This window comes from Gastrolobium bilobum, unplaced genomic scaffold (assembly GCF_033153095.1).
Source record: "Gastrolobium bilobum isolate Gb01-03AN ecotype WA unplaced genomic scaffold, APGP_CSIRO_Gbil_v1 utg53647, whole genome shotgun sequence".
Taxonomy (NCBI): Eukaryota; Viridiplantae; Streptophyta; class Magnoliopsida; order Fabales; family Fabaceae; genus Gastrolobium; species Gastrolobium bilobum.
Window position 1 is genome coordinate 1 of NW_026900094.1, and position 24,287 is coordinate 24,287.

Below are 24,287 nucleotides of genomic sequence, written 5' to 3' on the forward strand. Positions count from 1 at the left end.
CCCCGGTAGTTAAGATTCGCCTCTTCTAAACACAAGTAGCTGTACTTTTTTTTCCTTTTTTTTTTCAGTGAAAATAAGCAAGCAGCTGTCAACTCCATTTTCAAAGTAAACGCCATTGCTATATATAATTGACTCAAGGTCAAACTCCTCGCTACCATCTGTACAAAAAAGTATGTCTTGAAATACAAATTGCCAACACTAAATAAGTACACATGCAGCGTTATGGGAGGGATAACATACGCTTATGCACTCATGGTTTCGGATTAAAATCTTCCAAAAAAACATATGAGTAGGTCAAGTTTTCACTGAAGTGAAATCATAGCATTCTATTTATCATGCTCCAGCAAGAGCAAAAACATGCAGTGACACACTAATATCATATTCACAGGTTCTGTACAACTAGCTGAGTTTTCTCAGTAATCATTATTTAGAGGAAAAAAATGTAATCCACTTTTGCCAACTGTAGAATGTGTTGGGCAAAGTATACTATAAAACCCCAGCTAAAGCAGCAGAGATAGTGGTTTATGGGGTGTCAACCTGTCAGTAGGTCAAAATGCTTTACAGAGGTTAGCCCTCATGTTAGATAAACCTTGCTGATGAATTGGAACTGCCCACAACTTGCTCCTCTTTGGTTCAGATATCCTTACATGTGAAATTGCATTGGCAAGTGCATCAATCCACACACAAACATCATGATATTCTGAATTGCAACTTTCAGATGATGAAGAAAGGCTTGAAACCTCATTAAGGAACCCATCATCCATCCTGTTTCTTCCTAACCTAGGTTCAGGTGCAGCAACAAAGTTGTGGCAAGCAGCTCCATTTTGGTGCTTCAACTTTGATTCAACGGGCAGGATCTTCAATGTACGTTCTGTGTAGAAAGATATCCATGGATGTCCTGAAATTGAACCACATAATATTAATTTAACATGCAAACAATCGAACAGTTCTTAAAACTTAAAAGTACTGTCATTTTATTTCCTGTTTAAAAACATTAGGGAGAAAAAGAGAGCCTCAACCACATAGAAGAACACATAATAAAAACTAACAAAAGTAAGTGAGAATTAACAGATTCCCACTGTTATCCCAACCAAAACAAGGCAATCCTTCTAATTATTAAGAATTCATGTGAAAGGCAAAGATACTTTTCAACAAAACTTGGAAATTTCTAATTTTAATTATTTCAAGATTAAAAAACAAAAAATCAGACCAAATACAACTAGTCTTTGGTGTATTCATCATTGAGGAAGAGAGATAAAGCACGCTACAAAACATTAATAATCTATCATAAACTTACTAAGTACTTCATCAGCTGTTATCCTTGCTGAAATATCCCTTGTCAGCATTCTCCCAACAAGATCTCGTGCAGGTTTAGATATTGATTCCCACATCCCGGTTTGGAAATCTAGCTTGGAATTCTTAATAGCCTCAAAAACTGCTTCTTGTGAATCCCCTTTAAATGGAAGAACACCAACCAACAGAGCATGCAGGAGCACTCCAGCACTCCATATATCCGCCTTTTCTGAGTATCTACCCAACAACACTTCTGGTGCAACATATGCAGGGCTCCCAGCCAAACCCGTCAAGTTCTGACCTGCAATGCAAATTTCTAGACAATGAGGCTATGCATAAACAACATAAATGACTCATGTATGTATGTATGTATCTTTTACTTATGTGTGTGTATTTATATATATGTCAATTGAATTACTGATATTTTTAAATGCTTAAAAATTAAACAAAGTGACCTTAGAGTAGGAATGGTTAGCTTCAAACTATTATAAGCATTTTCTCTAGGACCTCTTATTCTTAGACCGCTAGCAAATTTAATTGAATACTGAACATAGTAAACTTAAGGGAGATGACCATCTGAACTCTCCAATTTTTACTCCTATGTACAGGGTAACATTAGTAAAGTACAATTCAGTTGAAAGCTCATCATGATGAACTTCTTCAAACTTGCCTAGACATTTTTTATTAACAGAATGACTAGGATGGAATTTTACACAAGGCAGGTTGTGTAAGGATTCTATTCATAGAAGTTAGCACATATATATACCATAGGATAACAAAAAAAGAAGATCATCCAAACAGGTTTAACATATTACCCTTAGAAATTCTCATGGCCAGGCCAAAATCAGCAAGCTTTATTTCCCCCGAAGCAGTAAGCAGAATATTCTCAGGCTTGATATCTCTGTGCACAACTCCCATATCATGACAATACTTGATGACCAACATCACTTCCTTAAGTATATTAGCAGCCCGCTGTTCAGAACAAGGGCCCTCCCTAAACATCTGGTCGACAAGTCTTCCCCCAGAGCACAATTCCATCACCAGATGAGAGCAATCAGCTTCCTCATACACTGCCAGCAGAGTCACAACCCCAGGATGCCCAGACAAGTGCTGCATTATCTCCACCTCCCTGTAAACAGTCTCATCCCCCTTCTTCAGAGTCTTACACGCATACTCCGCGCCGCCAACAAGAGACCTACACAACGAAACAGATCCATACTTTCCTTGCCCGATCGTCACCCCAGTAACATAATCATCTTCAATCTTGTTCTTCCTCCCCATCTGGGTAGCCACGTCAATGCAACCTATCTTCCTCTTTAGGCCTCTTCCCGCGGTCATCAGAGACAATGTCCCACAAGGAGGAGCAGTGGCAAAACCCGCCACCCTACTCTTGTAGGAACCAGCTGAGTCTATCTTAGTATTTTCTCTACACCTCTTCTTCAACCTCGAACAATCTTCCATCGAATAATGGGTCTCAAAATTGGACGACGGAGACCCATGATTGGATCTCAAAATGTCAGTCAATTTCGAGGACTCGTCACACTCACTTCCTTTCCTTTTCATCCTCATAGCATCTATCAGTAAAGTACCAACGCAACACCAATCTTTGTGTTGATCACGTACCCAGTGTGCAAAATCCGATTTTTGCCGCAAGACACAATTCTGCAGTCAAAATAGAGAAAGATCAGTCAACGAATTCTAGTCAGATTTTATCATGAATGAACGCAAAACCACAAGGAAAGCATCCAAACACAAATATTAAACTTCAAGAAAGTAAATCGAACCCCGAAGCTTTTTCGCAACGTAATGGCGCCAAAAAGCGCCATCACATCACGAGACCCCTGCAAGACAAGACAAGAAGATGCCAGAACATAGAAAGAAAAAGAAACAAACCTTCGCAATCCCAACCAATGATCCTGTAATGCGTTGCGGAGAGTATAAGCAATGAGAAAAAAGTCGCAAATTGGGAAACTATTACGACGTAATTTCTCAATCAGGGACTGAAACCCTAAAAATCTGCTATCAAAGTTTTAGGGGAATGCGCGAACGACAAGCATAGAAAAAAGAAAGAAAGAAGACGGGTACTCTCTGAGAGTCACACTCTTTTTGCTTAGCTAACGTTGTTTCCTTTAATATAGGATGTTCCAGTTCATTGTTTTATGTTCTCGTGCGTGCGTCACTATTTCAAGGGGTGTATTTGATTACGATTTTAAAAAATTTTCTCAATCAGTGGAATAAAAAAATCAACAGGGTCAAATTAGGTAAGAAAAATAATGAACTAGTAAGAAAAAAAATGAATATCGTCAAATTATATAAGAAAAAGCATTGAACGTGTATAAAGTAGGAACTGTTTTAAAAAACTAATGAATAACTTTAATTTGGATTTTGAAATGGTAATCCAAATATTGAATTCTGGAAATTATTGGTATTTATTCCCTTCTTTATATTGTTCAATACCAGATTAATTACCATTTAATAGTCATCATATTAACGAAATTGGACTTTTTTCCTTACACACGTTTCTCATTTTCATCATATTAATTACCATTCAATATTGTCATCATATTAACATTGAACATGTATAAAGTAGGAGTTGTTATAAAATACTAATGAATAACTTTAACTTGGATTTTGAAATGGTAATTCAAATTTAAAATCTGAAAATCATTGGTATTTACTTTTTTCCAGGTTAATTACACACGACTTTTTTCCTTATTCAAATTTCTGATATTCTTCTTGACTTTCTCCCTAATTTGTTCCCTAATTTCTATTTAATTTCTATCTTAGGAATTTCCTTCATCCAATACCTGACTTTGTTTTTTCTTGAATTTCCTTTATTTGATTTCTCTTAATTCATATCAGGAATTTTTAAAAAATAAAATAATATATACTTGATAAATGGGTGTTCCCATTCCTTGATTCCAATTTAAATTCACAATAATAATAAAAGTGCTCTGTTTCACTTCTATGAGAATAAGTGATTGTTTGGATGAGTTTTCAAAAAAAATATTTTTATATTTTATTTATTTTAGAAGTACTTTTTATAAAAGTTAAAGTTATTTAGATTTTTAAAAAATATTTGTGTTTTAACTTATGTTATTTTTAGAAGCTAAAATTTTCATTTAAAAAAAAAAAGATTTTTAACTTTTTTTATGACTTTTACTCTTTTTAAAAGTAGACGTCCAAACATATTTCTCCCATACATGCTTTTTTTTTTTTCCTGAAGTAAAACAACTTTTGAAGAGAGAAAAACCCATCCAAAGAGGCCCTAATAATTTTTTAATGACATGGAAGAAAATGAGAGAAAAGATTAAAAAAAAGATGACGCTAATTTTTTTAATTTTTTATTTCTATTATTTTAGTTCCTTTATTTTTTTTTTCTCTTCAGTCAATTGATAAAAGATTTGAAACTTTAAAAACTTTCTTCCCTTTTCTCCCCTCAATCCAAAGATAAGGTTAAATTAAAGAGAATCATCCCATTCTTCTAATAAAAACAAAAAGAGAATTGTGACACACAAATAATGTTACGCACAATGTTACGACCACATTTTTAAATCAAACTCATTAATTAATTATTTCCGCCAATAAACGGTTATCATTTATTGCGAATTAATAATTAATTAATGAGTTTGATTTGAAAAATGATAACCGTTAATTAAAATAAGAGATAATTCTCTTTTTGTTTTTATTAGAAGAATAGGATGATTCTCTATAATTTAACCTTATCTTTGGATTGAGGGGAGAAAAGGGAAGAAAGTTTTTAAAGTTTCAAATCTTTTATCAATTGACTGAAAAGAAAAAAAAATAAAGGAACTAAAATAATAGAAATAAAAAATTAAAAAAATTAGCGTCATCTTTTTTTTAATCTTTTCTCTCATTTTCTTCCATGTCATTAAAAAATTATTAGGGCCTCTTTGGATGGGTTTTTTCTCTTCAAAAGTTGTTTTACTTCAGGAAAAAAAAACATGTATGGGAGAAATATGTTTGGACGTCTACTTTTAAAAAGAGTAAAAGTCATAAAAAAAGTTAAAAATCTTTTTTTTTAAATGAAAATTTTAGCTTCTAAAAATAACATAAGTTAAAACACAAATATTTTTTAAAAATTTAAATAACTTTAACTTTTATAAAAAGTACTTCTAAAATAAATAAAATATAAAAATATTTTTTTTTTGAAAACTCATCCAAACAATCACTTATTCTCATAGAAGTGAAACAGAGTACTTTTATTATTATTGTGAATTTAAATTGGAATCAAGGAATGGGAACACCCATTTATCAAGTATATATTATTTTATTTTTTAAAAATTCCTGATATGAATTAAGAGAAATCAAATAAAGGAAATTCAAGAAAAAACAAAGTCAGGTATTGGATGAAGGAAATTCCTAAGATAGAAATTAAATAGAAATTAGGGAACAAATTAGGGAGAAAGTCAAGAAGAATATCAGCATAAATTGATTTGTTGACTATTGAATGGTAATTGAAACGTGTGTAAGGAAAAAAGTCCAATTTCGTTAATATGATGACTATTAAATGGTAATTAATCTGGTATTGAACAATATAAAGAAGGGAATAAATACCAATAATTTCCAGAATTCAATATTTGGATTACCATTTCAAAATCCAAATTAAAGTTATTCATTAGTTTTTTAAAACAGTTCCTACTTTATACACGTTCAATGCTTTTTCTTATATAATTTGACGATATTCATTTTTTTTTCTTACTAGTTCATTATTTTTCTTACCTAATTTGACCCTGTTGATTTTTTTATTCCACTGATTGAGGAAATTTTTTAAAATCGTAATCAAATACACCCCTTGAAATAGTGACGCACGCACGAGAACATAAAACAATAAACTGGAACATCCTATATTATATTAAAGGAAACAACGTTAGCTAAGCAAAAAGAGTGTGACTCTCAGAGAGTACCCGTCTTCTTTCTTTCTTTTTTCTATGCTTGTCGTTCGCGCATTCCCCTAAAACTTTGATAGCAGATTTTTAGGGTTTCAGTCCCTGATTGAGAAATTACGTCGTAATAGTTTCCCAATTTGTGACTTTTTTCTCATTGCTTATACTCTCCGCAACGCATTACAGGATCATTGGTTGGGATTGCGAAGGTTTGTTTCTTTTTCTTTCTATGTTCTGGCATCTTCTTTTCTTGTCTTGCAGGGGTCTCGTGATGTGATGGCGCTTTTTGGCGCCATTACGTTGCGAAAAAGCTTCGGGGTTCGATTTACTTTCTTGAAGTTTAATATTTGTGTTTGGATGCTTTCCTTGTGGTTTTGCGTTCATTCATGATCAATCTGACTAGAATTCGTTGACTGATCTTTCTCTATTTTGACTGCAGAATTGTGTCTTGCGGCAAAAATCGGATTTTGCACACTGGGTACGTGATCAACACAAAGATTGGTGTTGCGTTGGTACTTTACTGATAGATGCTATGAGGATGAAAAGGAAAGGAAGTGAGTGTGACGAGTCCTCGAAATTGACTCACATTTTGAGATCCAATCATGGGTCTCCGTCGTCCAATTTTGAGACCCATTATTCGATGGAAGATTGTTCGAGGTTGAAGAAGAGGTGTAGAGAAAATACTAAGATAGACTCAGCTGGTTCCTACAAGAGTAGGGTGGCGGGTTTTGCCACTGCTCCTCCTTGTGGGACATTGTCTCTGATGACCGCGGGAAGAGGCCTAAAGAGGAAGATAGGTTGCATTGACGTGGCTACCCAGATGGGGAGGAAGAACAAGATTGAAGATGATTATGTTACTGGGGTGAGGATCGGGCAAGGAAAGTATGATTTTGATCTGTTTCGTTGTGTAGGTCTCTTGTTGGCGGCGCGGAGTATGCGTGTAAGACTCTGAAGAAGGGGGATGAGACTGTTTACAGGGAGGTGGAGATAATGCAGCACTTGTCTGGGCATCCTGGGGTTGTGACTCTGCTGGCAGTGTATGAGGAAGCTGATTGCTCTCATCTGGTGATGGAATTGTGCTCTGGGGAAGACTTGTCGACCAGATGTTTAGGGAGGGCCCTTGTTCTGAACAGCGGGCTGCTAATATACTTAAGGAAGTGATGTTGGTCATCAAGTATTGTCATGATATGGGAGTTGTGCACAGAGATATCAAGCCTGAGAATATTCTGCTTACTGCTTCGGGGGAAATAAAGCTTGCTGATTTTGGCCTGGCCATGAGAATTTCTAAGGGTAATATGTTAAACCTGTTTGGATGATCTTCTTTTTTTGTTATCCTATGGTATATATATGTGCTAACTTCTATGAATAGAATCCTTACACAACCTGCCTTGTGTAAAATTCCATCCTAGTCATTCTGTTAATAAAAAATGTCTAGGCAAGTTTGAAGAAGTTCATCATGATGAGCTTTCAACTGAATTGTACTTTACTAATGTTACCCTGTACATAGGAGTAAAAATTGGAGAGTTCAGATGGTCATCTCCCTTAAGTTTACTATGTTCAGTATTCAATTAAATTTGCTAGCGGTCTAAGAATAAGAGGTCCTAGAGAAAATGCTTATAATAGTTTGAAGCTAACCATTCATACTCTAAGGTCACTTTGTTTAATTTTTAAGCATTTAAAAATATCAGTAATTCAATTGACATATATATAAATACACACACATAAGTAAAAGATACATACATGCATACATTAGTAATTTATGCATAGCCTCATTGTCTAGAAATTTGCATTGCAGGTCAGAACTTGACGGGTTTGGCTGGGAGCCCTGCATATGTTGCACCAGAAGTGTTGTTGGGTAGATACTCAGAAAAGGCGGATATATGGAGTGCTGGAGTGCTCCTGCATGCTCTGTTGGTTGGTGTTCTTCCATTTAAAGGGGATTCACAAGAAGCAGTTTTTGAGGCTATTAAGAATTCCAAGCTAGATTTCCAAACCGGGATGTGGGAATCAATATCTAAACCTGCACGAGATCTTGTTGGGAGAATGCTGACAAGGGATATTTCAGCAAGGATAACAGCTGATGAAGTACTTAGTAAGTTTATGATAGATTATTAATGTTTTGTAGCGTGCTTTATCTCTCTTCCTCAATGATGAATACACCAAAGACTAGTTGTATTTGGTCTGATTTTTTGTTTTTTAATCTTGAAATAATTAAAATTAGAAATTTCCAAGTTTTGTTGAAAAGTATCTTTGCCTTTCACATGAATTCTTAATAATTAGAAGGATTGCCTTGTTTTGGTTGGGATAACAGTGGTGGGAATCTGTTAATTCTCACTTACTTTTGTTAGTTTTTATTATGTGTTCTTCTATGTGGTTGAGGCTCTCTTTTTCTCCCTAATGTTTTTAAACAGGAAATAAAATGACAGTACTTTTAAGTTTTAAGAACTGTTCGATTGTTTGCATGTTAAATTAATATTATGTGGTTCAATTTCAGGACATCCATGGATATCTTTCTACACAGAACGTACATTGAAGATCCTGCCCGTTGAATCAAAGTTGAAGCACCAAAATGGAGCTGCTTGCCACAACTTTGTTGCTGCACCTGAACCTAGGTTAGGAAGAAACAGGATGGATGATGGGTTCCTTAATGAGGTTTCAAGCCTTTCTTCATCATCTGAAAGTTGCAATTCAGAATATCATGATGTTTGTGTGTGGATTGATGCACTTGCCAATGCAATTTCACATGTAAGGATATCTGAACCAAAGAGGAGCAAGTTGTGGGCAGTTCCAATTCATCAGCAAGGTTTATATAACATGAGGGCTAACCTCTGTAAAGCATTTTGACCTACTGACAGGTTGACACCCCATAAACCACTATCTCTGCTGCTTTAGCTGGGGTTTTATAGTATAAACACTTGCTGCAAAATGAATAATGGAACTATTAGTGTGTCCCACAACTTGCTCCTCTTTGGTTCAGATATCCTTACATGTGAAATTGCATTGGCAAGTGCATCAATCCACACACAAACATCATGATATTCTGAATTGCAACTTTCAGATGATGAAGAAAGGCTTGAAGAAAGGCTTGAATCATTCAGGAACCCATCATCCATCCTGTTTCTTCCTAACCTAGGTTCAGGTGCAGCAACAAAGTTGTGGCAAGCAGCTCCATTTTGGTGCTTCAACTTTGATTCAACGGGCAGGATCTTCAATGTACGTTCTGTGTAGAAAGATATCCATGGATGTCCTGAAATTGAACCACATAATATTAATTTAACATGCAAACAATCGAACATAATATTAATTTAACATGCAAACAACTTAAAAGTACTGTCATTTTATTTCCTGTTTAAAAACATTAGGGAGAAAAAGAGAGCCTCAACCACATAGAAGAACACATAATAAAAACTAACAAAAGTAAGTGAGAATTAACAGATTCCCACTGTTATCCCAACCAAAACAAGGCAATCCTTCTAATTATTAAGAATTCATGTGAAAGGCAAAGATACTTTTCAACAAAACTTGGAAATTTCTAATTTTAATTATTTCAAGATTAAAAAACAAAAAATCAGACCAAATACAACTAGTCTTTGGTGTATTCATCATTGAGGAAGAGAGATAAAGCACGCTACAAAACATTAATAATCTATCATAAACTTACTAAGTACTTCATCAGCTGTTATCCTTGCTGAAATATCCCTTGTCAGCATTCTCCCAACAAGATCTCGTGCAGGTTTAGATATTGATTCCCACATCCCGGTTTGGAAATCTAGCTTGGAATTCTTAATAGCCTCAAAAACTGCTTCTTGTGAATCCCCTTTAAATGGAAGAACACCAACCAACAGAGCATGCAGGAGCACTCCAGCACTCCATATATCCGCCTTTTCTGAGTATCTACCCAACAACACTTCTGGTGCAACATATGCAGGGCTCCCAGCCAAACCCGTCAAGTTCTGACCTGCAATGCAAATTTCTAGACAATGAGGCTATGCATAAACAACATAAATGACTCATGTATGTATCTTTTACTTATGTGTGTGTATTTATATATATGTCAATTGAATTACTGATATTTTTAAATGCTTAAAAATTAAACAAAGTGACCTTAGAGTAGGAATGGTTAGCTTCAAACTATTATAAGCATTTTCTCTAGGACCTCTTATTCTTAGACCGCTAGCAAATTTAATTGAATACTGAACATAGTAAACTTAAGGGAGATGACCATCTGAACTCTCCAATTTTTACTCCTATGTACAGGGTAACATTAGTAAAGTACAATTCAGTTGAAAGCTCATCATGATGAACTTCTTCAAACTTGCCTAGACAATTTTTATTAACAGAATGACTAGGATGGAATTTTACACAAGGCAGGTTGTGTAAGGATTCTATTCATAGAAGTTAGCACATATATATACCATAGGATAACAAAAAAAGAAGATCATCCAAACAGGTTTAACATATTACCCTTAGAAATTCTCATGGCCAGGCCAAAATCAGCAAGCTTTATTTCCCCCGAAGCAGTAAGCAGAATATTCTCAGGCTTGATATCTGTGCACAACTCCCATATCATGACAATACTTGATGACCAACATCACTTCCTTAAGTATATTAGCAGCCCGCTGTTCAGAACAAGGGCCCTCCCTAAACATCTGGTCGACAAGTCTTCCCCCAGAGCACAATTCCATCACCAGATGAGAGCAATCAGCTTCCTCATACACTGCCAGCAGAGTCACAACCCCAGGATGCCCAGACAAGTGCTGCATTATCTCCACCTCCCTGTAAACAGTCTCATCCCCCTTCTTCAGAGTCTTACACGCATACTCCGCGCCGCCAACAAGAGACCTACACAACGAAACAGATCCATACTTTCCTTGCCCGATCGTCACCCCAGTAACATAATCATCTTCAATCTTGTTCTTCCTCCCCATCTGGGTAGCCACGTCAATGCAACCTATCTTCCTCTTTAGGCCTCTTCCCGCGGTCATCAGAGACAATGTCCCACAAGGAGGAGCAGTGGCAAAACCCGCCACCCTACTCTTGTAGGAACCAGCTGAGTCTATCTTAGTATTTTCTCTACACCTCTTCTTCAACCTCGAACAATCTTCCATCGAATAATGGGTCTCAAAATTGGACGACGGAGACCCATGATTGGATCTCAAAATGTCAGTCAATTTCGAGGACTCGTCACACTCACTTCCTTTCCTTTTCATCCTCATAGCATCTATCAGTAAAGTACCAACGCAACACCAATCTTTGTGTTGATCACGTACCCAGTGTGCAAAATCCGATTTTTGCCGCAAGACACAATTCTGCAGTCAAAATAGAGAAAGATCAGTCAACGAATTCTAGTCAGATTGATCATGAATGAACGCAAAACCACAAGGAAAGCATCCAAACACAAATATTAAACTTCAAGAAAGTAAATCGAACCCCGAAGCTTTTTCGCAACGTAATGGCGCCAAAAAGCGCCATCACATCACGAGACCCCTGCAAGACAAGACAAGAAGATGCCAGAACATAGAAAGAAACAGAAACAACCTTCGCAATCCCAACCAATGATCCTGTAATGCGTTGCGGAGAGTATAAGCAATGAGAAAAAAGTCGCAAATTGGGAAACTATTACGACGTAATTTCTCAATCAGGGACTGAAACCCTAAAAATCTGCTATCAAAGTTTTAGGGGAATGCGCGAACGACAAGCATAGAAAAAAGAAAGAAAGAAGACGGGTACTCTCTGAGAGTCACACTCTTTTTGCTTAGCTAACGTTGTTTCCTTTAATATAGGATGTTCCAGTTCATTGTTTTATGTTCTCGTGCGTGCGTCACTATTTCAAGGGGTGTATTTGATTACGATTTTAAAAAAATTTCTCAATCAGTGGAATAAAAAAATCAACAGGGTCAAATTAGGTAAGAAAAATAATGAACTAGTAAGAAAAAAAATGAATATCGTCAAATTATATAAGAAAAAGCATTGAACGTGTATAAAGTAGGAACTGTTTTAAAAAACTAATGAATAACTTTAATTTGGATTTTGAAATGGTAATCCAAATATTGAATTCTGGAAATTATTGGTATTTATTCCCTTCTTTATATTGTTCAATACCAGATTAATTACCATTTAATAGTCATCATATTAACGAAATTGGACTTTTTTCCTTACACACGTTTCTCATTTTCATCATATTAATTACCATTCAATAGTCAACAAATTTCACATAAATGTTTGACTTTTTTGCAATTTATGCTTTTTTTAAAATAGAAATCGCAACTAACGTATAGTGAAAAATATTTTTTTCCTTAAAAATGCAGTTTTTGAAAGAAAAAAAAAATTCAAACAAGTCCTTAATTTTCACCTCTGCTATTTTTTAAATTGTTGAAAAGTTAAAAAAAAAAAAAAAAAGATAAAAAGCTTTTTTTGTAATATTGCTCTTAACTTTGATCCAATCTGATACGCCAATCCCATGGGAATAACAAATTGGATTTTTTCCTTACACACATTTCTCATTTTCATCATATTAATTACCGTTCAATATTGTCATCATATTAACATTGAACATGCATAAAGTAGGAGTTGTTATAAAATACTAATGAATAACTTTAACTTGGATTTTGAAATGGTAATTCAAATTTGAATTCTGAAAATCATTGGTATTTATTCTCCCTTTATGATTGGTCAATACCAGGTTAATTACCATTCAATATTGTCATCATATTAACGAAACTGGACTTTTTTCCTTACATAATTTTCTGATATTCTTCTTGACTTTCTCCCTAATTTGTTCCCTAATTTCTATTTAATTTCTATCTTAGGAATTTCCTTCATCCAATACCTCACTTTGTTTTTCTTGAATTTCCTTTATTTGATTTATCTTAATTCATATCAGGAATTTTTTAAAAATAAAATAATATATACTTGATAATGGGTGTTTCCATTCCTTCACAATAATAATAAAAGTGCTCTGTTTCACTTCAACGAGAATAAGTGTTTATTTGGATGAGTTTTCAAAAAAAATAAAAATTATACCTTACTTATTTTAGAAGTGCTTTTTATAAAAGTTAAAGTTATTTAAATTTTTAAAAAATATTTAGTTTTTGAAAAAATATTTGACTTATGTTATTTTTAGAAGTTAAAATTTTCAGTTTAAAAAAATAAATAGATTTTTGACTTTTTTTATGACTTTTGCTTTTTTTAAAAGCAGGCGTCCAAACATATTTTTTCATACATGCTTTTTTTTTTCTGAAGAAAGACAACTTTTTGAGAGAGAAAAATCCATCCAAACGGCCCTAATAAATTTTTAATGACATGGAAGAAAATGAGAGAAAAGATTAAGAAAGAGATGACGCTAATTTTTTTAATTTTTGATTTCTATTATTTTAGTTGCTTTATTTTTCTTCTCTTCAGTCAATTGAGAAAAGATTTGAAACTTTAAAAACTTTTTTCCATTTTCTCCTCTCAATCCAAAGATGAGGTTAAGGCATGACAACTATATATTAGCATATGATATTAAAAAAAAAATGGTCAAGGGAATGAGAAAAAAAAATGTGAATTGTGAAGACGATTGAAAAATAATAGTTAAAACTATATATTAGCAATTGTCGTAAAAAAAACTATATAATAAAATATTATAAATTTTTATATAATTTTTTAAATATAAAATTTGGTATTTCGGTTAAAATCTATTGTCATTTGCAATTTTATACAGTTGATGAAATCTATAAACAAAAGTAAAGAAATAGATTTTTATTGTGTTATCAAACGTAATTTTGATTATCGGAATAAAAAAAATGTGTTATCAAACGTAATTCTGATTCTCGGAATAAAAATAAAATATGTTAACAAACGTAATTCTGATTCTCAGAATTGTTCCAAGGCACAGAAATAGAAAAGAATCATTCCTTTTCAGAAACAGTGCCAGGAATCAGAATGATTGTCATGCGCAGCCTAATTGTCGTTGATTATATATCAGAGCAAACATATAAAAATGCACTAACTTTTTCGATAAACATTTCAAACATAAAATTTCACTTTCCTCCCACAACATAATAAGTAATGAACCAAACATTATTCTAATTGATCTCAGAATATGTTTTTAAATGAATAATATAAATCATCATATATTATATTATTAAAAAATAAAAGGTATGTGTAATTATGATAAATGTTTGACATGTCAAATTTTTTGCCCCAACTAAAGTTAAATTCTGGCTCCGCCATTGTGTGGAGCCATTCTTTTGGACGTTAGACGGTTTTTTTTTTGTTTTCTTGCCCATCAGTGGCGGAACCACATTATGCTTAGGTAGGGTCGGAGCCCCAGCTACATTTCAGTAAATTTTATTTATTATATATAATTATATAAGTAACTGTAATTTTTTCTTTTTTTTTAAATAGAAATCTAAAATAACTTATAGTGAAAAATATATCTTTTTACTTATAAAATGCAATTTTTGAAAAAAAAAATTCATTCAAACGGGTCGTTAATCTTCACCTCTGCTATTTTTAAAATTTTTGAAAAGTTAAAAAATAAAGAAAGAAAGATAAAAAGTTTTTTTTTTTAATATTGCTCTTAACTTTGATCAATCTGATACCGCCAATCCCATGGGAATAACAAATTACATGTTATGGAATAAAAAAATCAACAGGGTCAAATTAGGTAAGAAAAATAATGAACTAGTAAGAAAAAAAATGAATATCGTCAAATTATATAAGAAAAAGCATTGAACGTGTATAAAGTAGGAACTGTTTTAAAAAACTAATGAATAACTTTAATTTGGATTTTGAAATGGTAATCCAAATATTGAATTCTGGAAATTATTGGTATTTATTCCCTTCTTTATATTGTTCAATACCAGATTAATTACCATTTAATAGTCATCATATTAACGAAATTGGACTTTTTTCCTTCTCTTAATTCATATCAGGAATTTTTAAAAAATAAAATAATATATACTTGATAAATGGGTGTTCCCATTCCTTGATTCCAATTTAAATTCACAATAATAATAAAATTACTCTGTTTCACTTCTATGAGAATAAGTGATTGTTTGGATGAGTTTTCAAAAAAAATATTTTTATATTTTATTTATTTTAGAAGTATTTTTTATAAAAGTTAAAGTTATTTAAATTTTTAAAAAATATTTGTGTTTTAACTTATGTTATTTTTAGAAGCAAAAATTTTCATTTTAAAAAAAAGATTTTTAACTTTTTTTATGACTTTTACTCTTTTTAAAAGTAGACGTCCAAACATATTTCTCCCATACATGCTTTTTTTTTCCTGAAGTAAAACAACTTTTGAAGAGAGAAAAACCCATCTAAAGAGGCCCTAATAATTTTTTAATGACATGGAAGAAAATGAGAGAAAAGATTAAAAAAAAGATGACGCAAATTTTTTTAATTTTTTATTTCTATTATTTTAGTTCCTTTATTTTTTTTTTCTTTTCTGTCATTTGATAAAAGATTTGAAACTTTAAAAACTTTCTTCCATTTTCTCCCCTCAATCCAAAGATAAGGTTGAATTATAGAGAATCATCCCATTCTTCTAATAAAAACAAAAAGAGAATTATCTCTTATTTTAATTAACGGTTATCATTTTTCAAATCAAACTCATTAATTAATTATTAATTCGCAATAAATGATAATCGTTGATTGGCGAAAATCAACGCTTAAGATGTGGTCGTAACATTGTGCGTAACATTATTTGTGTGTCACAATATCCTATCCTTTTTTTTCTATTAAAAAATTGATCTATTTTGCATATGGATTTGTCAACTTATAAGCAACCAAATGTGTTCGGTCTCTCAATTACTTATAACATGTATGTTTGAATAATAGATATGTTATACTACATTCTTGAAATTAATATCGTTGTGTTTATATTTGTGCCACTATGCTTATATTAGTTTAGATTTACTAAGTTGTTATTTTCTCGTCTTAATGGTTGGTGTTGTGGTCATGTGCCCAAAAGTCACATTTTTAATTATTATATCTAACATTTTGCAAATACAAGATAAGGCTATTTAATGTATATCCTTTCATGGATCCTCTGCATGGCAAAAGCTTTTAAAAAAAATTCGGGGGTGCTATCCCCGAACCCTCGCCACTAAATGTGCAGACATAAATACAATTTCCTGGATCCGCTACCGGGCGTAAGTGCCTCATGGGTGACACATAACTTAGGCGTGACTGATAACGCCTAATTTGAACGTGACATATTACAATACACACGTAAATAATTTCAAAACAGGCAATAAATTCATAGTTTTTTTATTTAAATTATAATTAAGAGTAAATACCTTTTTCGATCCTCAACAAATTTTACAGTACCCGCTTTAGTCCCTAGTAAATAAAAAGGCTATTCGTGGTTCTTAAGAAATTTAAAGTGGATCCATTTTAGTCTTTTTGAGGGACTAATGTGGATCTTTTTTGAATTTGTTAGGAACCACGATTTCAACTAAATAGATCCATTTTGAATTTTTTAAGGATCACGAATAGCCTTTTTATTTACTAGGAACTAAAGCGGATATCATGAAATTTGCTGAGAACCAAAAAGGATATTTATTCTATAATTAATTAATTTTTTTTCCTCTCTATCATTTCTTATAAGGGGAAGCAGCAGGACCAAACTAATATTTTAGCCTCAAAAGTCTTTGCCCAAGAACATCAAGCTAATTCCAAAAGAAAAGACTACCGTTTATATGGCCAGTGGCCACCTTTGAATTGTGTGTGTCGGACACGTATCTGACACGTATACTCTACGACACACGTCTAACACGCGGTTAATATTTTGGGACACGTGGTCAACTCTCTGGCACGCTCCGACATGTTTTTTTGACACGCAGTCAACTTTTTTCGACACGTGATCAAGGCTCGGACTTGTTTTTTTTTTCATTTTTTTAGTCTTAATTTTATTTTATTAACTAAAAATAAAAAAATCATTTATAAATCAATTTTTTTCTGTTATGAAATTTGATATGAAAAATTAATAAAGTACGAAAAATTATTTTTGTTTATATTTATGTTATAAAATTTGAATATTTGGTTGATTATATGACTTATTATGGACTGTTATATCTATAAAATATAAATTATATTATATATATTAAAAATATTATTTAATATCAAAACGTGTCTCAACGTGTCAAAATATGCCATTTTTTAGAACTAACATGTCGACGTGTCGTGTCGTGTCCCGTATCCCGTGTCAGTGTCCGTGCATCATAGGTGGCCACCAGGTTAAACCAACAATATTACACTATTTAGTCTAAGGGCTTTATTAATCTCATATAATAAAAGAGAGGTTATTTCATACTATAGACATAATCATGTGTAAAACTCATCTACTTATAAAAATTAAAAAAAAAAACACAAAAATCAATGTATGTGTAGAATAAAAAAATATTCTCCAAGAGGAGTATATTTTTCCTTAGTTTAATGTTATTTCATTAAAGTGATTATGTGGACATGTTATTTCATCACAACCACTCATTTTCATTCATTAATGATGAGATAAAAAAGAGAAAAGTGTATAATTTTTAAACTAGTGATTATGATGAAATAACATGATTACATGACCACTTATTCACATAAGAAGATCCAAATTCCACTAGGATTGATTTTCATGACAACAACATGGGAAAGGCTAACCATGATTGAGTTTCTAAACAACACTATCAGTGTAATTATGTTTAATTATATTTGATATTATGTGTTATATTTGACACTCGGGAATCAGAACAAAATCATAAATTATGGAATTTTAAAAAGAATTTTTTTGGGAAATACTTTTTTATTTTTCTATCGGTTCAACAACTAGTCAAATTCGAGTTTGATCAGACTCACATGGGGTTGATTCTACCGAATCTATTTTATTCATTTTTTTTTTTTTTTGAAATATTTCAATCTGTTCATTGCTTTGCAACTAATTCGATTCGGGGCAGATTCAAAATTAAAACTTTAAACCCCTCCCAAAGGTGATACTGAAGAGATTCGAACACAACTTATGGGTAAAGTGTGTATCATTTTAAAAGATGTAAAGTTGTGTCATTTTAAGTGAGAGAAATAGATAAATAAACGAAGATAAAGAGTGGACAAAAAAAATAAAGGTGTAAATCTCACTTCTTTGTGAGAGTGAAAAGATATAAGTTGTATCATTTAAAAGAACAAACATTTTTCCCATAAATTATTGTGTTTGCGTTTGACTCAAGAATTCCAACACGAATATAAAAAAACACTAATTCCTATGTCAATTTTTTCGTCGTAAATTCTTACTCCAAGTGCAGCTCTTGGCACACTATTAAATAACGTATTTTTTTTAACGTAAATTTCATTAATACATATATTAGATTGTAAATTCTCTTGAGATAAATCAAGATAAAATTTCATATAATTATAAAATCAAGTACAACTTTATTTAAACTAAAAGTTTAAAAAATATATAAATATATGTCAACTATATATACATGTGTGTGTCTCTGTTTCTCTTTTATATATATAGAGAGAGAAAGAATATTCTCATTACCAAAAATTTTCACTACCAACTTACTACATATCTAATCACCATTGGATCAAAGAGAGAGAATGCTAAAAAAAATTTGAAGAGATAAAAAATGTTAATCTAATGGTGATTAGATAGGTAGTAAGTTGGTAGTGAGAATATCCTTCCTCATATATATATATATATATATATATAGACACACACATATGTGTGTGTGTGATTAAGACAATATGAAACAATTCAACCGTTGAATTAGTCATATTCACATTCCACAAATAATTATTCAACCATATGTATATCCCTTCCCATAAGAAGTTAATCAACAACAATATCATGGCACTCTAAATTTCTTTGTCATAAATCACATAAACATTAATTTAAGCATGACACCCTATCCATATCCTCAGAGACAGTGCAGGCTGCAGCCAGCACAAGTGGCCTTCCCAATTTGAAAATTCAACGTGACTACTGGCCAGTTTGTTTCAGATCCCCACGAGAACTGGCTGAACAAGGAGCAATAGTAATGCAACATTTGTGTACAACAACATTGTAGAAATTAAAAAAGAATATAGAGTTTCTGAAGTCAAATATCTCTTTGAACCACTTGCGACAACAAACAAAGTTGTACTAGCACAGGAGAAAAGCACTCTTAACTTCAAGAATTTCACACACAGCAGCATTGTCCACAAAAAGAGAAAACACGTACTTGTACCAGGATGTGACCAGCATTGGCAAAACAAAAAGAGCTTCAAAGCTGAGCTACAGCACAGGTCTGGTAAAAGTATGCAAAACCCAATTATGAAAAAGCTTTTGACCTAATTAATTGGGCAAGCAGGGATACAGCATCAGGAACTGAAATGTGGCAACACACCTAAAGAACCCAAAAGATGCAATCAAAATTATTTCAGAACCCCACTACTTTGTAATTTGTAAGTGATGCAAGACTCTGTTGTAACAAAAGAGTTCCAAAGATATAAAAACAACTATCAGAAATATCGAAAATAATGAGAAAGAGTAAATATTAAAAACCTCGAGTTTTTTTGTATTTATATATTTTAATTAAATGGACACATGGCTAAATGATGACTACTAGTTGCTAAGGATAATATCACCCTAATAAAAACAAAGGTCACTAAAGGAATCTCAATATATAAAAAAGGACATATCAAATTGTGAGAATGAGACGATCAAATCTAATCATTGGATTATGCATGTATGATCTATCAATTATGATCTATCAGTTGATTCTGATGATGTATGATCTATAGCAGTAGGAAGAAAAAAGGATGGACAAAGAGAAATAGGGAAACTAGGGTAAGTCTTCTAGTTAGCAAATAGCAACTAGGGAAATTGGAAGAAAACTTCTGTTAATAAGAAAAACTGATCTATTCTCTTATAGCCTTCAGAAACCTTTATATATTGGATAGAAACCCTAATTTAAATAAATCATTATTTACAATAAATCTATTTTTAGTAAGTAACTTACATAAAAAGAATAGTGTGAAAAACAGAACCAAAATATATTACTTCCGCAACACTCATCCAAAAGCAAAATATATATTCCATGTCACCTTTCATTTAAGACTTTAAGTAGACTACTAATAATTCTAACAGCCAAATTCAACTATTAGCTGCAAGGTAAGTATTGAAGATTTGAAATTCAATAGTATGGAGGGTAGTTATCAAGTATATTAGGCTTAAGAAGTCAGAAAATTTATCCGCTTGTGCCAAAATTAACTGTAATACTCTTTTCTTAAATCCTAAAAAACTTAAGGGGATGAACATAAAAATGCGGCCAGACCTCGTCAAGAGTCATGATGGCATAGTAGAAGTGTACCTATTCTCTCTTATTGACAATGTCCTTTTCCTTTATGATAATGACTGGGCACTGAGCATGGTGGGCGCAGTAGTTGCTAACACTTCCCAGGAACATCCTGTAAGGCAGAAAAAAAGAAAAGAAAAAAGAGAAGCATTATGGGAGGCGTGTCCACAGGTTTTCCCTCTCCAAAATTCAAAATTCAAATCTTTTAAAACAAGAACCAAAACAAAAGAGACCGGGACTGATGTAAAAGAAGTTGAGCATTTGCTGCATTTGCTCTAATGCCAAAAATGTTAATGGAAGCAGATCTATCTCTGCAGATAAATGAGTGAAGATTAAGAAAACAAATTGAAGGTTCAGCAGTTGGTTATGCACAATATTGAAGGCCTTTTTAACTCTATTGGCCTATTCAGCAAGGGTTTGTAAAATCGCAGCATCACTCTGCAGTAGTTGTAAAATGTTACTGTGGTAGATTTAGGTCTATTTTCCTCATGAAGTGTATGTCAATGTCTCTGTGATCTAAAGAAGTAGAGGTATGAACAATCTAAGCTCAACAGGAGAACCACCGTGAGTGGATCTCAAGCAGAAGTTTAGAATCAAGGGAAGAGTATAGGTCGTGGCGGCTCTGTGGCTGTATTTCGGCAGCAAGTAGAATGAGTATGCAAAAAATACCTCTTCAATGGAGAAAAAGGGTATTCATAGGTGAAGAAGATTCTGTTACGATCCGATTTGCAAGGTATGGGACTTGAAGTCCTACATTGGTTGTATGGGCAACTAATGTGGAGTTTATAAGGCCTTGGACATTCCCATCATTTGAGCTAACTTATGGGATGGTGCATCTCAAGATCTTATCAAATGGTATCAGAGCCTTCCACTACATCTCTCGGTTGCAATCGAGCGGCGCAGGTGGTGACGCCGGCATTGCAGTGTTCGCCCGGGGCTACTAAAAGACTAGCGTAAAGCCAGCCCGCAAGGGCGCCGGGGCTGCGGAGCGTGGTGAAATGTTACGATCCCATTTGCAAGGTATGGGACTTGAAGTCTCACACTAGTTGTATGAGCAACTAATGTGGGGTTTATAAGGCCTTGGACACTCCTATCTTTTGAACTAGCTTTTGGGATAGTGCATCCAAAGGTCTTATCAAATGGTATCAGAGCCTTCCACTATGTCTCCCGGTTGCACTCGAGCGGCGCGGGTGGTTACACTGCCATTGCTGTGTTCGCCAGGGGCTAGTAAAAGACTAGCGCAAATCCAGCCTGCGTGGGTGTCGGGGCTGCGGAGCGTGGTGGAATGTTACGATCCCATTTGCAAGGTATGAGACTTGAAGTCCCACATTGGTTGTATGGACAACTAATGTGGAGTTTATAAGGCCTTGGGCATTCCTATCCTTTGAGTTAGCTTTTGGGGTGGTGTATCCCAAAATCTCATTAGATTCTCTAATAATGAGAGAGAGAGAGACATAATCATTTCTATCCTTATGGGCTCCACTAGGTGTGAGGAAAGCATCTCACTTGCTGCATGAGGTACGTGAGATAACATTTGTCTTACTTTAGGGATGAAGGGATGTAACCCCTCTACTTGACCTTAGAAGCTGACCCAATGGACTGGGTTTGTGTGGCTGGTCGAGTTGTTATTTGCTATTATCATATTGCCAACAAATTGGAAAGTTTTATTAGGAAAGGATTAACTACATGTAAGTGTGAAAATTCAAGTTCTTTCCCAGTATTACATTCTACAATGTCTTAGCACTTGTCAATATTCCCATATAGGGAAAAATCGTCAAGATTGTTTATCAAGTCATTTTGTGATATGTGCTATTCTACTCAGGCTAACTACCAAAAAGTATGCCACGTGCTATTGCAAATTTATGTCATACTTTCTGGCAATTATGAAGATTTGGCCCTAGTTAATTTCTACCTCTTAATAGGTCCAAATGCACGAGACCCCATCACAAGCACATCAGCATGCAAATCCTGTACGGCTTCACAAATCTTCTCCTTTGGATCTCCAACAACAACATGGGTCTTGACCTTCCCCTGCTATAAATAGAGAAAAGTCAATCCTATAATTCCAAAATGGAAAAAACTCCTCTAAATAAGTTTATCTTTAAATTACACAAGTAAGTAACCAAGTAAAATTCAAAGTGATAAATACACCCTTATAACTTGTGCAATTTAAAGACAAATGCACTTTCAAGGAGCCTTATCCTTCCAAAAACAAAACAAACGACATCTATCTCCTGCAAATCACATTCAAACTGTATTATTGACTATTGACACAAGTTATATAAGTTTTTTTTTTTAAAAAAAAAGAAACTCTATTATTAAAAGACTACAGTACTGACAACAACTTGAAATGAAACACTTGCTCAAATAATTGGCGTCCTACGGTGTCATTTAATCTGCCAATTTTCATACTATGCCAATGCCACTCCCCTGCCAGAGTTCCTCAGCTCAGCCAAAGGTTGAATTCAAGGGAGAACGACCAAAAAATAGTTGTCTCCTTGAAAATACATCTAATTTAGTGCTGGTAAACACCGTTGACAAAGAAAAATGATTCACAAACATAAAGAAGAGAAGATGAAAAATGTTGAGCACTAAATTTATTCCATAATTAACAATACTACACGCACAAAATAGATATATTATCCTAGAAATTCAAAGAACAGATAGCCGGGAAAATACATAAATGACTTCAGCCAATTCCTTTATTTTAAATCTAATTGCTGTTTATAAATTGGCACGACAGAGAGCATTGTGAAATTTAAATTAAAAGGAAAAGAAAAGAAAACCTACAGTGAGATTGAATTGGGAGCAAATTCCCAAAGCGTGATCAAGTATGACGTCAGTGATTCGCTTCTGGTGAGCTTCGATGGCTGCAGCGAACGCGGGAACTTCAAGGTCAGTGGGACCACCGAAAGGGATGGCACCGGGATTGAGGCCGGTGGCGATGGAAGGCGGTGATTGGACGTGGAAGATGACGAAACAACCAGCATCGGTGGAATCGGGTGCAGGTGATCTGAGCTTAAGGTTCTCCAGCGCCCACCGCAGAGAGTTCATGCTCTCCTCGCTGCCATCCACCGCCACCACCACGCAACCAAGTTTTCCACTTTTCGACATCACTAATCGATTCTCCTCGCTTCTCACTTCGGAGATTGACCAGATAATTCAATTCTCTTCGTCTCTCTCTCTCTCTCTCTCTCTCCCCTCTGCTTTTCTTTTCTTTGACCATGCTTCTTTTGCTTTGGACTTTTTTAATCGCAGTTGATTTTTTATTTTTTTTTAATTTGGGTACAACTATACTATTATTTTATTCACGTCATTAATGACATAAATTTATGTGACGGATTACGTGGATTCGTGGGGACTTATGTCATCATTAAAAAAAAAAGGATAATACACGTTGAGTGACTCAAGTTTACGTGAAAGTTTTACTAGCCTCATATACATAATACATCACATCTAAATCAACATTAACTTGTTTTACAAATAAATAAATAAAAAATAAAAAAAATCAACATTAACTGAGTGTAAACAGGTTTACCTTCTAAGCATCAACAACCCGAACTACTCAAGGTCCCCAGTCCCTATCCTTACTCCCCATACGCATACGCTAACCTTCTTATTTTTTGTCTTTAATATGATTTTTTTTATTTAAAATTTTGTTGTTGCGTTATCCTATTGATGTTTTTTCATCGAATAAATCAAAATTGTCTAAAGAGTTCAAGTAAATTCAAACTTATTTTATTATTCATTCTTAAGTTTTCTTTTTCTTTTTTTG

General features: G+C 33.5%; 2 protein-coding genes and 2 pseudogenes across 7 annotated transcripts; 1 reads left to right on the forward strand and 3 right to left on the reverse strand.

Annotated features, from left to right (window-relative positions):
- Positions 1–548: 548 nt before the first annotated feature.
- LOC133295281 (serine/threonine-protein kinase PEPKR2-like) lies at positions 549–2,865 on the reverse strand. The gene is made up of 3 exons (XM_061494090.1): positions 2,109–2,865; positions 1,298–1,594; positions 549–898 (listed from the first exon to the last, which is right to left on the reverse strand). Exons 1-3 carry the CDS (start codon positions 2,860–2,862, stop codon positions 549–551), a joined length of 1,401 nt encoding a protein of 466 aa, XP_061350074.1. The 5' UTR covers positions 2,863–2,865.
- Positions 2,866–6,729: 3,864 nt separating this feature from the next.
- Positions 6,730–9,044, forward strand: LOC133295282 (serine/threonine-protein kinase PEPKR2-like; annotated as a pseudogene).
- Positions 9,045–9,100: 56 nt separating this feature from the next.
- On the reverse strand, positions 9,101–11,419 carry LOC133295274 (serine/threonine-protein kinase PEPKR2-like; annotated as a pseudogene).
- Positions 11,420–18,921: 7,502 nt separating this feature from the next.
- LOC133295277 (universal stress protein PHOS34) lies at positions 18,922–23,729 on the reverse strand. Of its 6 annotated transcripts, none has more exons than XM_061494085.1 (4): positions 23,303–23,729; positions 22,425–22,543; positions 20,528–20,624; positions 18,922–19,561 (listed from the first exon to the last, which is right to left on the reverse strand). In XM_061494085.1, exons 1-3 carry the CDS (start codon positions 23,624–23,626, stop codon positions 20,528–20,530), a joined length of 540 nt encoding a protein of 179 aa, XP_061350069.1. In that variant the 5' UTR covers positions 23,627–23,729; the 3' UTR covers positions 18,922–19,561. The 6 variants fall into 6 exon arrangements, with proteins under 6 accessions (XP_061350069.1, XP_061350067.1, XP_061350065.1 ...); XM_061494083.1 differs by having other exon boundaries at positions 18,922–19,193; positions 22,425–22,546; XM_061494081.1 differs by having other exon boundaries at positions 18,922–19,462; positions 22,425–22,546.
- Between the last annotated feature and the right edge of the window lie 558 nt (positions 23,730–24,287).

Bases quoted from the DNA above. Each gene is read 5' to 3' on its own strand.
- LOC133295277 (XM_061494083.1), bottom strand. From the start codon at position 23,626: ATGTCGAAAAGTGGAAAACTTGGTTGCGTGGTGGTGGCGGTGGATGGC. The intron at 22,547-23,302 runs GTAGGTTTTCTT...CTCTATTTATAG, and splicing joins GCTCCCAATTCAATCTCACT to CAGGGGAAGGTCAAGACCCA. The intron at 20,625-22,424 runs GTAGAAATTAAC...TCTGCCTTACAG, and splicing joins GCATTTGGACCTATTAAGAG to GATGTTCCTGGGAAGTGTTA.
- LOC133295281 (XM_061494090.1), bottom strand. From the start codon at position 2,862: ATGAGGATGAAAAGGAAAGGAAGTGAGTGTGACGAGTCCTCGAAATTG. The intron at 1,595-2,108 runs GTAATATGTTAA...TTTGCATTGCAG, and splicing joins GGCCATGAGAATTTCTAAGG to GTCAGAACTTGACGGGTTTG. The intron at 899-1,297 runs GTAAGTTTATGA...GTTCAATTTCAG, and splicing joins AACAGCTGATGAAGTACTTA to GACATCCATGGATATCTTTC.